The sequence below is a fragment of the Lissotriton helveticus genome, chromosome 2_2, assembly GCF_964261635.1.
Source record: "Lissotriton helveticus chromosome 2_2, aLisHel1.1, whole genome shotgun sequence".
Classification (NCBI taxonomy): Eukaryota; Metazoa; Chordata; class Amphibia; order Caudata; family Salamandridae; genus Lissotriton; species Lissotriton helveticus.
Window position 1 is genome coordinate 138559979 of NC_136060.1, and position 14523 is coordinate 138574501.

General features: G+C 42.1%; 1 protein-coding gene across 1 annotated transcript in view; it reads right to left on the bottom strand.

Moving 5' to 3' along the window:
* The window catches only part of SLAIN2 (SLAIN motif family member 2), a 383646-nt gene that overhangs the window by 248032 nt on the left and 121091 nt on the right, over positions 1 to 14523 (bottom strand). Inside the window, exon 2 of the mRNA XM_078678220.1 lies at positions 9892 to 10040. Within this exon, the coding sequence (XP_078534346.1) occupies positions 9892 to 10040 (149 nt within the window). The remainder of the gene's footprint in view (positions 1 to 9891; positions 10041 to 14523) is intronic.

Below are 14523 nucleotides of genomic sequence, written 5' to 3' on the forward strand. Positions count from 1 at the left end.
GATTATTTAAACTGTGAGACTCGTTAGATTCTTTCGGGAGAGAAAGTATTTTGCTTTACCAGGTGTCATTTTTTATACTTGTGTAATTTTATGACTGTATGCCCGATTGTTGTCTTGTGGAAAAACCTAAGCTCAATGCAATACGCTCGATTTGGATATAGTAGCAAGCCAGTGTCAAAAGTTAAAGGCCCGAATGGCTCACTAGGAAAAGCAATTTTAGATGGTTTAGGTCTAATCTATTTAAAATGAATAGTTACAAATGCAGTAGTGTGGATTTATTTACTATGTAACACATACGTTAAAGCCAAGTTTTTAAGGCTGAAATATTTTTGAACTTCGTTAAAGCCTACCGTCAGGTATTTTGTTATATCTCAAATTTCATAGATACCATTGTAGGGGAGGATTTTGTTTAAACGCCTTTGACTGCCTTATGGGTAGAAGATTTGCACTGTAATGATTCTGGCTAAAATCTCTTTGGAAAGCTTAGTTTTTTGTTGGGATCATGTAATAAAATTATCCAAAATAATGAAAAATAGAATTAAATACAAACAAATATATACATTAATATACACACATGAATCGCCAATGTGAACAACTAGTTTCCATAGGAAAGGAATTTTGTTTCTTTAAAACTTTGACCTTATTTAACACATCTGCACAGAAATATCACACAAAAAAAAAAGAAAATTCATCCACTTTGGCGACTTCATGGAAAGTTTCAGACAAATTGTTCAAGTGGGGAAAAGAAATCGATGCAATCCATAAAAAGTGTGATGTACCCTGCCAATTCCCACAGGAAAGTTTGCTCTCCGATACAGATATAACAGTTGAAAGGAATGACATCAAAGTATACCACGTTAGAGATATATGGACGGTTGGTGTCCAGATATGCTCCGATTGGCTGGCCACTGGTTGTGGCAGCCATCTCAGGATTTGGGTACTCTGTCCCAGAGACCTGGGAAAAATTGAAAGGTCACTCTTAATTCTGATGTGTGGTACCAGAAGTTACCGCACATATTTAATAATAATAATAAGTCCATTTGTAAAGCGCAATGGTTACACTAATGCCAGTGTGTCCCTGCGCTGCGGTAAAGTCAGCCAAAAATCAGAAGCCCAGAGCCCTCACCCAACTATACTTGGGGAAAGAGAAACGTTTTTAATTTTTTCCTGAAACATCTCTCCAGAGTCTCCATCCGGAGCTCCGTCGGGAGGGCATCCCATTGTTTAGCCGCCAGTAGTCGGAAAGACCGACCACTCATCATGGCCTTTTTAATAGTAGGAACGCACACCAAGTACCCCACTTGACCTCAGCGGACGTGAGGGAACATACGGGGACAGGAGTTCAGACAGATACAGAGGGGACTTTCCCTGCAAAATCCAGTGGCAGACGCAGAGTACCTTGAAAGTGACTTTCTTTTTGAATTTCCCAACTCATAATGAGGGCCTAAGTGTTTGATTGTTTTTGGTCCCTTAACACGCGTCAATAGTTCCAGTGAATTTTGGATTCCGTGAACTTTCAGTACTAACTCAGTGCTATGCCAAAAATGCAACAACTCCTTTGTGGGGAATGTTAAAGTCAAACAATAAATATACAAAAAAGCTGTGTTGTTTTCGAAAGGTCCTTGTGTCACCCTTAACCAGTTCAATTCAATGTTTTCTAGGAAGGTATGTTCTTTTTGCACCTGAACTAAATTTACAAGGAACAGCTGCTAGTTAAATGTTTTTGCTGCTATGGCAAAATGTAATACAAAACTATTAAGCATAGTGAGTCATGACACATGGGGGAGGGCGTGAAGTAAAAAAGGCTTTACCAAAAGGGTGAGGCCACGTTGTCCATTCTTTATATAAATCTGTTTCATCATCACGTTGACACACAGCCAGCAATTAGATCATGAGACTGGTTGCAGAACGCTAAACGTTTTACAGTTAAGTTGAATGTAATATTCAAATATGATGCTAAAGGCAGGTATACGCAAGACTAAGCCATTTACCACAGTTTTTCAATTTACTAAGCATTTGATAGTTTTGCTGTAGTTCAAAGTCAACATGACTACGTCATGTCGATGGCACGATTTTGGTGTGTTTTTTAATTACAAAGTATATGAAAAAAAGAGGTCGCAAAAGGTCAACAATCCTAAACTGGCCGTGGAAAATATTTGTTTCTCTCAGAAAGTGTACAGACATCTGCTTCAAATGAAAACACCTCACTTTATTTTGTGCACCATGTCTACTAAAGAGTGTTAAAACGAAATTTGGTGTTTCACACGGACTAGCGTGGCTAATTGTACCGAAACGCCCTCAAAAGTACAAATTTGGCACATGACTGCTCTACAGCTCAGTGCTCTCTCCTCTAATACTATGGGCAACCGGTAGGTGTCCAGTATGCTATCTCTGCACAGTGGAGGATGTCAAAGGGGGGGGGGGGGGAGGGAGAGTAAGAGCCTTCTCCCAGTTCATCTATGGTGGAGGCCAAAGCTGAATTGCTTTCCAGTATCCCCATTCCAGCGATGCTTCTCTCAAACAGACCCCTGCTTGTGGATTGCAAATATACACCCATCCGTGGGCAGAGATCTCACTAGACACCAAAGATGTCTTGGGTTGTTTTTTTTGGTGGGGGAGCAGGCATGGCTCGACCCACCCCACCACTACATCCCCCGGGCAGCAGTGCCAAAAAGAAGTATGTGGTGGGTGGAAGCAAAATATGAATGGCACAATAGCGGAACTGTGGGTCAAGAGGACTCACCCTTTCCCCCAATGTATACTGTGATGGGGGGGTGGGGGGAGTAAAATGTGACTAACAGAATGACTAATCAATGGCAGAAATGGGCTGACCTACTACATACACTACCCTGTGGTGGGAGGAAGCAAAATCTAAACGGCTGAATAATTAATTAAGGGCTGAAGTGGACTCACCCCTGTCCCATTATAAATGATGTGGCGGGTAGAAGTAAATTGTCAATGGCACACGAACGAATCGATTGACTGTCGACACTGCCCTATGCTGTGGAGAGCGGAAGCAGAGGAAAACATGGTGCACATGGCAAATTGAACTGTGTCCACACACACAGCAATTTCTTTCAGTGCCAACGACATCTCCAGCAATACAATACCATACGGAGCATGCTGCCAGTTGAAGTGATTTTCTTTTCTTTCCTCTTTGAGCTTGTTTGAAGAACTTCTTTGCATCGCAGCAAGGAGACAAGAAAGCATTTTTCTTTTTTATTAACATAATTGTCATGAATACTCCCAGTTGCACAGCACTACTGATGGAGCAAGGTTTCGTGGAAAAGAAACTTGCTTGGATGCAATCCACTTGTTTAACTTACTAGCGAAGTCATTAACAAAGTATCGTAAATAACTAATAAGCACCATATTGAACATACGGGTTAGTGAAGCTTGCTTATGTGTGTATTAATGGAAATAATGATGAAGACTGACTAATACCGCATTAAACAGGGAAACTGTAGTGCTCATGCATCAACTGCATCTACGCAGTATGAAGAGTTAACACTTGGAGGGAAATTCTGGCGCATGAGCAGAACATACTAAAATGGAGTCTTGAAGACTCGCGGCATGGCATCTGCTTGTTTGAACTTAATCGAGTAGTGTTTACTAATGCTAATGCGGGAAAATACATAAATAAACTGGAGTAGAGGTGGGTGGTATACAGTGCGACCATTTTATTGTGAAAGTAACCGTTTTTTTTTTACTTTATCACTAGTGCATATTTGGGCCTCTCTTGCATAGCCGGATTGAATGAAATGACGCGATGACTGGGAAAGCTCACCGAGTAAAGCCGTGAAGGCCATGACAGAGATATTGAAAGGAAGCCAAAATCGAGTGTTATAAACGTGGGAATGGATGGTGAAGAGTTCAACAAAGAACACTCATAATCAGAATTTTATTAAAATTGTTGCAAGAGTAAACCAAAGGCGAATGAAAACTACATTTATGAATAAAAATTAAGGGGATGGGTTTGTGAATAATAGTTGAACTGATTTTAATGACCTGTAAGCATGTTGTGATGGAGCTTCCCCCTTGCCTGACCAACCAGATTTCGTATTATTACAATATTGAAACTTTAGTGGGTGGAACATGAAGATCGAACGGTATAATTAAGAAATCCTTAGTTAGTTAGATGAGTTTGGGATGCTGTCGTTGCTCCGGGAGGTGTTGTTGCTGGGAGAGATGCTGTGAGATGCTGATGAAGAACCAAATGCAGAATTTGAAGCAGAACTTTCTATCCTAATTAATTGGGTTAGATCAGAAGATCGTGGAAGAATCTCGAGGGGGAAGAGTGTCAGAGAGGGGTGCGGCGCAACCGTCAATATTATAGAGAGGTCCATACGTCTTTTTCTCCTGCCCTATCCCGGGGAACCCATCCCAGCCCTTTGGCAAGGGGGTCGGTCTTTCACACCATCCTTGCTAACTATATTTTTCTTGTTATTTGTTGATGTTCTTTTCTCTCTGTCCTCTCCCTTTCTGAGCATTGATTATTGTAGGAGTCCTAAGTATATGCTTGGTGTTTATGAATTGACTTTTCTCTCCTATGAATGACTGTGACTGCACTGTATTGTGGAAGGCTTTCAAATACATTAATTTAGATAAAGATTTAAAACCTTACTGAGTCTATGGTTATTTACATTGAATAAAAGAAGTTAATATATGTTAACTTTCACCATCAACTAGTTCAACTAATGGTCCATTGACCAGAGGAAATAACTTTTTGATCAGTGAAAGGTTAGTTAGGAGTATTAAATAACTAATCTTGAGCACTGTGGAAATCACAAACTTAACCGACCCCAGTGGTTTTTACCACTTGTGAGTTTATGGGCCCAGGTGAGTATATGGTGTGGAGTATCTGCTGTTGGTGAACCGCTGGATCACTACACTCACTTTCAGCTCATATCTCACACAGCAGGTTCACAAGCTACTCGGTAATTTATCTAGGACATAGTATTTGAGGAAGAACGTTTTAGACCGCTAACAAAGATGGTGTCTCTGTAAAGGACTGTAGCCCAGACCCTAACTCAAATAATGGGAGGAAAGCCCAGAGGCAGGTTCTAGTACTGAGCCCACATAGGAGGCAGAAGATCACGCAGTAGAAGCTGTAAGGGATGTTTCAGTCAGAGGAGTTCATTCATTGATGACTTCTACTCCACAGAATCTAAGTAACATGCCCATGGCAGTTGAGATGAGCCTTCACAAGCTCAATCTGTGCAGCTGAGAGACAGTGTGAGGATAGCCCATTCAGGAAAGCAGGCAAGTACCGCACTTAAAACAAGGAGAGTGCTCAAGTGACACTCTCTCAATTTACTTCAGCCACAAATTCTTTAATTCAGCACAGATACTGGATATAAACTCATTACTAACATTTTTGTGACTGTTGAGTTCAATCTTTTTCTAGATTATGAATTTCTACAGGAAATTGTATGCTAAATGGTTTCTAGGTGAGTATAGAGGCACTCTGTGGCCTCATTCTAGGGCAGACTGGAGGACTTCCAGTTCACTTGAGGAGTCTAAAAATAATTCTGGGCCTTAAACTAAATATTAGAATAGTGCACAAACCATACTTCCAGTCCTACCGGTCCATTTATGCGGTTTGGGTAACACCAAGCTTCACACCAGTCATGATTCTGCAGTACATGCTGCATTTCAGTGTCAATTCTGCAGCATGGCCTGGGACCATCCAGCCCATGATAGGCAACTCAAAATTTGCTGAGATTTATAATCCTGAGAAAAATATAGCAGTGGAAAGTCATTCATCTGTTAAAAAAGGTAGCTGCTGCTCATGCAAAGGAAAGCTGGTTACTACATCAAGATGTACATGCTGTGCAAGAGCTCCAATGGTTAATTATACAGCCTGAGAGTATCAGAGAGGATTTCACAATAAATCGGTCAGGCTGCTTTTCCATGTTAGAAATTAGCGAGAAAATTGCATGGGAGCTTGCACAATCAATTCTTCATATAAAGGTTATAAACTTTGAGGACGAATCCTAAACAAGAGTCCAGCTTTTCAGCTAACTTTACAAAGTAGTCACTGTGATTTGTGGTACAATTCAAAAGCACAGCAAAGAATTTCCTCAGGATCTTGTTTGAAAGAAGCTCTAAAAATGCAAGAGGCGCATGTTGCAACAAACTGATCCATGTCAATGTCAAATTCACTGAAAGACAGTAAGTATAGGTCCTTATTTACTCGCAATGAGAGTACTTCTTTGGTCACAGTTTGGAGTCAGTTGGTAGAAATACACAAGCCTATCTGTATACTTAATTTCAACAAATACACAGGAGGATTGGCTAAAGAAGACCAGGTTCTTAAATGATATAATACAAATTGTAAAACTCCCACTTGAGATTAGAAGTTAGCTACTGACCTGATCAAATTGGTAACATATAATGCATATGCTCTCTATCAGCAGATTACAACAGAAAGGCTAATGAACTTTTTTATAACACATTTGACTGGGTTTTAGTATAGAACATATAAAAATAATAACATACAAATGTTCAGAAAGACCCCTTCTCTCTCCTACCTCCCCATCTACCATTATAATCAATATCCTGATAGGGACTACATGCACCTATAAGTCTCTTTTTGATAGGAGATCACCCTCCCATGTCAAGTGGTCCAAACCTGTATGTATAGATTTTCTAGTCTAGGAGCAGACTAAGGGAGACAATTGGCTCAGCAACAATTCCTCAATGCTCGCCTCACATCTTCCATATCTTAATGTATTTTCAGAGACAACCTCTGGCCACTTATATTGGCTGCTCTAGGAACATACACTGTTCCATAACTCTATCCCATTCCTCCAGTAAAGGTAGAGAAGTGTGGCTCAATGGTTAGAGCGGCAGACCCTGATGCAGTAGTCTGGCCGGGACCAGGGTTCAATTCCCGCCTCGGCGGGTCTCGGGCTCAATTTCCTCGGACCTGATAATTCTCGCCTCGGTGCCTATTCTAATTATGAGTCCCACTCTGCACCTCTGGGCAATAGCTTGCTTAATCTCTACAACGGCCCCAACAACGCCGAGGATGCCTGACTTCACCTTGGGGGTGCCCAGGATTGGGCTCCTCACAGGGAAAGGCCAGGAAGGGTTCCTCTGCGGTATTCGTACAAGCGCCGAGATGCCTCCGGGTAGTCGTGCGCTATACAAGTGCGTAATCATTTAATTATTTCAGTTCATTTCATCGTCATCATTTCATTTCATCATCAAGGTAGATTTTCCTCTTTCCAGTGGCAGGTTATATCTCTTCACCAACACTAATCCTACCCATAGCAAGAAAAGGTTTTATATGTTGAATTTTAGGTATTCCGCCACATGAAGGACCATCTTGGGAACCAGCTTCAATGTCCATCCCAAAGTTGATCCCAGACAAGCAGGCACCACATCCCAGTATAAGCAAAGATTAACACACTCCACACCATGTGTACCAAGTCGCCCTCCACCAAGGAGCAAGAAAGGCAGGACGGGGAAATATGCGCTATGGAGATATTTTCATTGGATAAGGTGTAGTCTGGCTGCAATCATCAACTACCTCGGGCCTCCCTAGCTTCCCTCCACCCCTATTCCTCAAGGGGATCCAGGTCTTCTACCCAGGTGGTGAGCAGATTATCAAAGGAGTCTCTAGTATTAGCAATCAATGTGCAATATATCAGTTATCTTGTGGTCGCCCATCTCCCCTATTAAGTGTTTGGCTTTCAAAGGGTTTAAATCAGGGAGGTCTTCTAGCGCAGTTATATAGGCATGAAAGCATGCCTCATTTAGAAGCAGAGAACAAATTGGCTAAAATACAAATTGTATTCCTCTTGGAGGTCTTGATTAAATGTCAGTTGTACGCCATGAAATATGTTCCCCAGGATCGGGATACCAATACGATTCCATTTGTTGAACCCATCCAGTGCCACTTTGTGCCAGCATCTTCCCCTCCAAAAACAGTGTCTTTAGTTAGGCATCACTCCCCGCCCAGCAGCTTCTCTGAGCTCTAGGGAGGAGGGCGGGGGGGACGAGAGGGGGTTGTGAGGAGGTGGTTTGGATGGCCCCCTTACAGGTGTGGAATCTATGTGCCATCCAACACTCATTTCTCAGAAGCAAATGCTGGGTCCCCTGGTGTGTTGTATCGCCATTCAATGGCAATAAGTGGAACGCCCTAAACTAGGATTCAATGTCAGTGGCCACATTTCCTCCATCATAGGTGAATTTAAAACATTTGGTTAGGGATATGTGGGGAAATCCCGGATTACAAAAAAAAAAAACCTCAGAAAATGTAATTGAGTTTGTCGAAAAGTGTGCGTGGTACATCAAATGGCAAGTTTTGTAGCTGGTACAGAAACCATTATAGGGACATCATCTTAAAGATAGCCGATCTACCTAGCACTGATAGAGGCAAGTATGACCAGAATGTTTTACCTACTGCCAGTTTATACATAAAGGAGAGAACATTACATTCTCTTATGGTATTGACATTTGGAATGACAAAGGCCAATGGTATCTGAAGTCATCGTGTTCTATTTGCAGGTCAGTGGCCCAAGACAAGTCCTGGGGCAACACATCGATCGGGAGCAGTGATGATTTGGAGGTGTTAAGTTAAAGGCCCGACATGCACCCGAAGAGCTTAAGAACCTGAAGGGTGTGTTGGCCGACAATCATAGGGTTTGTGAGGAAGATAAGGACGGCATCTGCTTACAGTGCCACCCTGACCATGAGCCCTACATCCCACTCGAAACCACTCACCTGGGAATCTATTCGAAGCTACACAACCAGTGGCTCTATGGATACAGCAAACAGTAAGGGTGACCAGAGACAACCCTGTTGCGTGAAACTTTGTATCTAGAATTGGTTGGATGCGGCATTGCCAATTGGGCTCTAGGCCGAGATATCAGTATACACGAGTCAGACATACCATATGAACTTCGGTCCAAAATTGGGTCTTCAGTACAGCAAGCAGATATACCCATCAAGCCGATTCAAATTCCTTCTCAATGTTCACTGAGAGAACGGCTGCCAGTCTCCCAGCCTATCACCCCAGGCAAGAGCTTTGCGCAGTCTCCAGATATTGAGTCATGTGGCGTGATCAGGCATGAAACCTGTGAGATCACGGTAGATCAAAGCAGGGATCAACACACGCAATCTGTCTGCTAGTGGTCTGGCTACGATTTTGACTTCTGTTTTGAGGGAGATAGGATAGAAGATGAGTATGTCAAGTGGTCACCCGAGATCCTGTATTACAGCAGGCTGCCTTAGTTCTGAAGGCAAGGTCCCACATTCCCTGGCCTCTCTGTTTACCTCTCCCAGCGTCTCCATTAATTAATCTGAATATTGTTTGAAAAACTCAGTTGGGAACCAGCACTTTCCTAGATTTGATGTCCAATAGTTCAGCCGCATTAAGATCCCCCTACCAGGATGCCCTCTACGTCACTGAAAGGCACAGGAGTAGCAGGCCTGTCAGAAATAATTTTACTTCAAGCTAGGCAGTGTAGAGTGGCATAATAATTCACAAAGCTATTTATGAGTGATGTAACTGACGATGTCATATGTGAGGTCATAAGCAGTGCATTGCGGGGGCATAAGTTATAGTTAGCAAAATATAATATAATACATTTATATATATATATATATATATATATATATTTTTTTTTTGTACACCGTGACCAGGGACTTCTACAGTCCGAAACGCGTAGGTGGGAGAGAGCCTACAGGATAATAAATTGAACGTACCAACTTTGAGGTGGTGTGCGGCATTTTCCTTGTTGGCCAAAACTTCTTGTTGTGATCATAACTTTTATAATTAATACTTTTCTTAATAATTACATTATGGCTTGATTTGAGCGGTATACACCCAAAAAATTCCCATTTTAGCACATGCATGATGGAACTGTGCTATTCACTCACCTGACATGGTCTGCTCAAGCCTGTGCATTATTGACTTTTTTGCAGTCTCGATTTCAGGACTGGGATTATCCAGTACCTGCCGGCACCAAACCAACGGACTCGTTGACTGTTGCAATGGGGTCAGTTTTTTCTTCGGTGAAGTGTAGAGCCTAGGCGGAGAAAGAAAAATAATTAAATGCTAATAAAATAGCAAACACAAATACCACAGTAAAAGTGCAGCAAGAGTCAGGAATGTGTTGGAGGACATAATCCAATGTATGTTTATAGAATAAATGATTAAGAAAAAAGTTACCTTTTAAGGGAAACAGATAAATACAACATTTAATAGTTAATTAGTTCATATATGCTCTCTATATTCCAGCATATGAGTGTCACTGTGGGCAAATACCAAAAGGCTGACTGGCAAGTGTCCAACTTCAGTTTCTTGACAACTAACTCACATTGAGGTACTGTTGGTTGGCTTTTATGAACAGAGCTGATCAAAGGCTATCCGAACCACTTGACCAAAGTAACCTTCTAGAACTCGGACAGCCATCTCAATGGGAAAGTTAATAGGAATATAATGTACGGGAAACAAACCACCATAATGATGGTTACTGCAGGTCAAATGGAAGTTTTCCAGCCCAAGTATGTATTAAATGTAACCCTTTCTCAAATATAAAGGCGACAGGCAGTATGTATTGTATTGGTTACAAAGTATTCAGGTAACTCAGTTTCAACAGCTTCCAAGTTCATCTTTGCTCTGCTACAGAAAATACCCTTAAGTGCAAGAGCAGATAGCTCTCAAGCAACCAAATGTTTCACATTGTTCGGTATATAATTTTGCACCTGAAAGTAAAGTTGCTATCTCAATTTGTCCCGAACTCCTCAGAATGAATAAGGGGGCAAGAAACGATAGTAGAGAAAAATGTTTACCAAGGGTAAATGTAAATTGATACTTGTATAGCGCACTACTCACCCGCAAGGGTCTCAAGGCGCTTGTACGAATACCGCTGTGGAACCCATCCTGGCTTTCCCTGTGAGGTGTCCACTCCTGGGCACCCCCAAGGTGGAGGCCAGGCATCCTTAGCATTGTGGGGGCCGTTGTGGAGATTAAGCAAGCTATTGCCCAGAGTTGCAGAGTGGGACTCCATGATTGGAATAGGCACCGAGGCGAGAATTATCAGGTCCGTGGAATTTTTTGAGCTCAAGACCCGCCAAGGCGGGAAATTGAACCCTGGTCCCGGGCTAGACCTCTGCATCAGGGTCTGCCACTCTAACCATTGAGCCACACTTCTCCACTGTTATCTCAGATGAATACACGCAGTTGGTGGTTTCTCTTTCCCAACTGGCGGTGAATCCGGATTTACTGCACTCCTGCCTGTCGGACGTTCACTCCTGGATGGAAGAATCAGCCCTTAAATTGAACGGCTCGAAGACGGAAATAATGCTGTTAGGGAGTAAAAATTCTTCTCTCCCTTTGACCAGCTGGCCGAGCTGTATGGGAGACCTTCCGGACCCCAAAGAGGTGATCAAGAGCCTGGGAGTCTGGCTTGAGAAAGACTTGTCACTCCGGACCCAAGCTAAGAAAACTGCTGGAGTGTGCTTCGCGTTGCTACGGTCTGCCCGCAAAATCTTTCCTCTTCTACCTGTAACATCTAGGAAGCTGCTGATTCAGGGTCTTATAACATCTAGACTGGACTATAGCAATGCCATCTTTCTGGGCGCCCCTGATTCTACTTTTAAGAAACTCCAGCAGGTCCAAAACGCAGCGGCAAGACTGCTCATGGACGTTCCTAGGACGCAATCAGCAAGACCTGCTCTTAAGGCGTTGCACTGGCTCCCAGTGCAGGAGAGAGTTATATTCAAGGCACTTTGTACAGCCCACAAAATCCTTCTGGGGAAAGGCCCCCCTATACTAAAGAGTTTAGCGGTCCCATATAAATCGAGTAGATCATTGCGCTCCGACCAAAAACACCTTCTTCTAGTCCCTAGAATCAAAAGGTCTCGTACCGGCGGGAGAAGATTTCCAGTTAACACGGCGAAGCTGTGGAACTCGCTCCCTTCTAATTTACGCGCCGAAACTTGTACTCTGCGGTTCCGCAAGTGTCTCAAGACCTATCTGTTCCCTGCTTGAGTGCATTTACCTTGCCGTCCTTTCTATCTGATGGTGTCTGGATAAGCGCTGGGATGCCCGAGGGTAACTGCGCGCTATATAAAATTTTAAATAATAATAAGATGAAGGCCTTCCCCAAACCATAATCTTGTTTTCCCAGTTGGTGTCCCCACTGACTTTTGGCGGACCACAGCTTAATCTTCACAATGCAGTGGAAATCCTAATGTTACAGAGACAACTAGATGTAAAGAACGTAACTGAACGAACCAACGTAGAATTATTCAAGATCATTCCAGAACATTCTTTTTAAACTATCTATGCATGGGTCAACCATGAACAAATCAATATTTGGCCTGCACCTAAAAGAACATTCTACCCAAACAGAAAGGCCACGCCTCTTAAGAAGGGGCAGACAAGTAATCCCAGATCCATTTCCCTGACCGTGGAGACTGAGCAATATGGCTGATGCCCGGTGGAGCTGCCTAGACAGCTATAGAGGAGATTGGCTTTGGTTCACCCCCTCAGCCGTCACCTACCCAGCCGGACATCATTTTCCTCGTCTCTCCGCTGTGTCTCCTTTCCTCCCATCCCCCCCTCCAACAGTGTAACATTGCTTTTAATATGTCATTGTACTGTGTAACCCTGTAACTGATGTAATTTGTAACTTGTAACACACTTGTCCTCATGTAAAGTGCTCTGATACCTCCGGGTCTAGCCAGCGCTATATAAAACTCTTCAAATAAATCAAATACATTTTAGCCCCATAAATCAAGCTCAGGATCCACTTTTAGAATGACTTTATATTTGTATGCCTTATCGAAATAAGCATGCTAATGCAGTTATTTACAATGAAGAACTGCATGTTGCATTCCTAGTCAATAGCTCATCAGCAGTGCAGAATTTAATTAAGGGCTAATGGCAGAGAACTTTGCAGCAATCTTTATCAGACCTTGATTAAATGTAATTGTATCTGCACTGCCGACCTCCACATATAGCCTATCTACAACACAAACAACATTTCCAAGTATAAGCAACACACTTATCCACCCTCAGAATTTTTGCCCTGGAAAAAAATGGCAACAGAACACATGCAAGGGGGCTGATCTCGCCAAATCTCCTACTGCTTGGTAAGAACAGAAATATCATAGCGTGGGCTGTTGCATTAAGACATTTCAATGAGAGCTGTCTGGATGGATAAGTGGTCAGACAATTTGAAGAGTTGGAGGCGGATGACAGACAGAAGACCACCTTGAATGTGGTTTGTCGCATATCCCAATGCTACAGTAAAACACTAACATTATTATAACTTGATATTTTAATTCTCTCCCCAGAACTATATTTAGTATTTTATTTGAGAAAATAATAAAAAATAGTTTCACACAAAAATACCTTTGAGAATGATTTTATAACAACCATAGAAGGGTGTCTCAAGCACAAAAAAAGACAAACTATCCTAATTTCAAAGGCACTGTCCTACTTCAATAAAAAAAGTTTTAGAATCTCAACACAAATTAAAGTGCAAAAAACGAAAGCACTGTAAACACATGGGTTCCTCTAAAACGTCAGCACTGTAAGCTGTTGAAAATGCTTTTCACTAATGTTTTTCGGGTATGCCTACATCTATTATGAGGAAGGCATCACACTTGAAGCTTAATTTACTGCCGTGCAGCTCTTCTACCGCTGTCAAGGGCATGCTCTGGACCAATGTATATGCAGTGATGTACAGCTACATTTTTAAAAAACAATTAATAGTATCTAACTCTTGCACACCTTCCTTGATCAATTATGTTGAGTGCTCTGTCAAAGCTAATGACTTCTTTTTTGTGACAATTCCCTTACTTGAGTAAGATCCTTTATTGTGAAAAAGTTAATTTTATGATCATTTCAACTAAAAATAATGTGTAGGAAATTGGGTTACTGGTTGAAAAAGGTGAAACCCTACTCAAGGAGCAACCACAATTCCTGTCGGGTTGAAGTTGCACGCAAACCTCAAACAAACTGTGCTTAGATTGGCACAAAGCAGTCAGGCTTAAATTAGAGGCAAGGTGTAACTTATTTATGCAGTACTTTAAGCAGTAATAACGTAAAAACACAACTCAAGAAAAATTCCACATCAATTTAGAAAAAGAGAGTAAAAGTTAATAAATTATTGACCACAACAAAAAAACTCCCATCATCAGAACCGGAGATATGCATTCTAAAAGATTTTACAAAAGTATAGAGCTTAAAACAAAAAAGCATCACTCGTGGATATCTGCTTGTGCGAGACAGGGTGAATTTCACAAGTAAAGGCTGACTGCAATGGAGCATTGGCCAGATGCAGGGACTAGGTTAGGCCCTCTGAAAGAGTTACCTTCAAAAGCACAGGTCAAAGAGTTCTGTTGGCGATGGGGTGGGCTGCAAGGAGTACGGAGAGCATTGTGGCGCAATGAACAGGCCGGACACAGTTAACCGTCTTCGCTGTAGTGCATAGATCCAGTCAGGCATCAAGGACAATCATTGCTGAAGATTTACGTCAGCAGTCACCATGGGCTGTT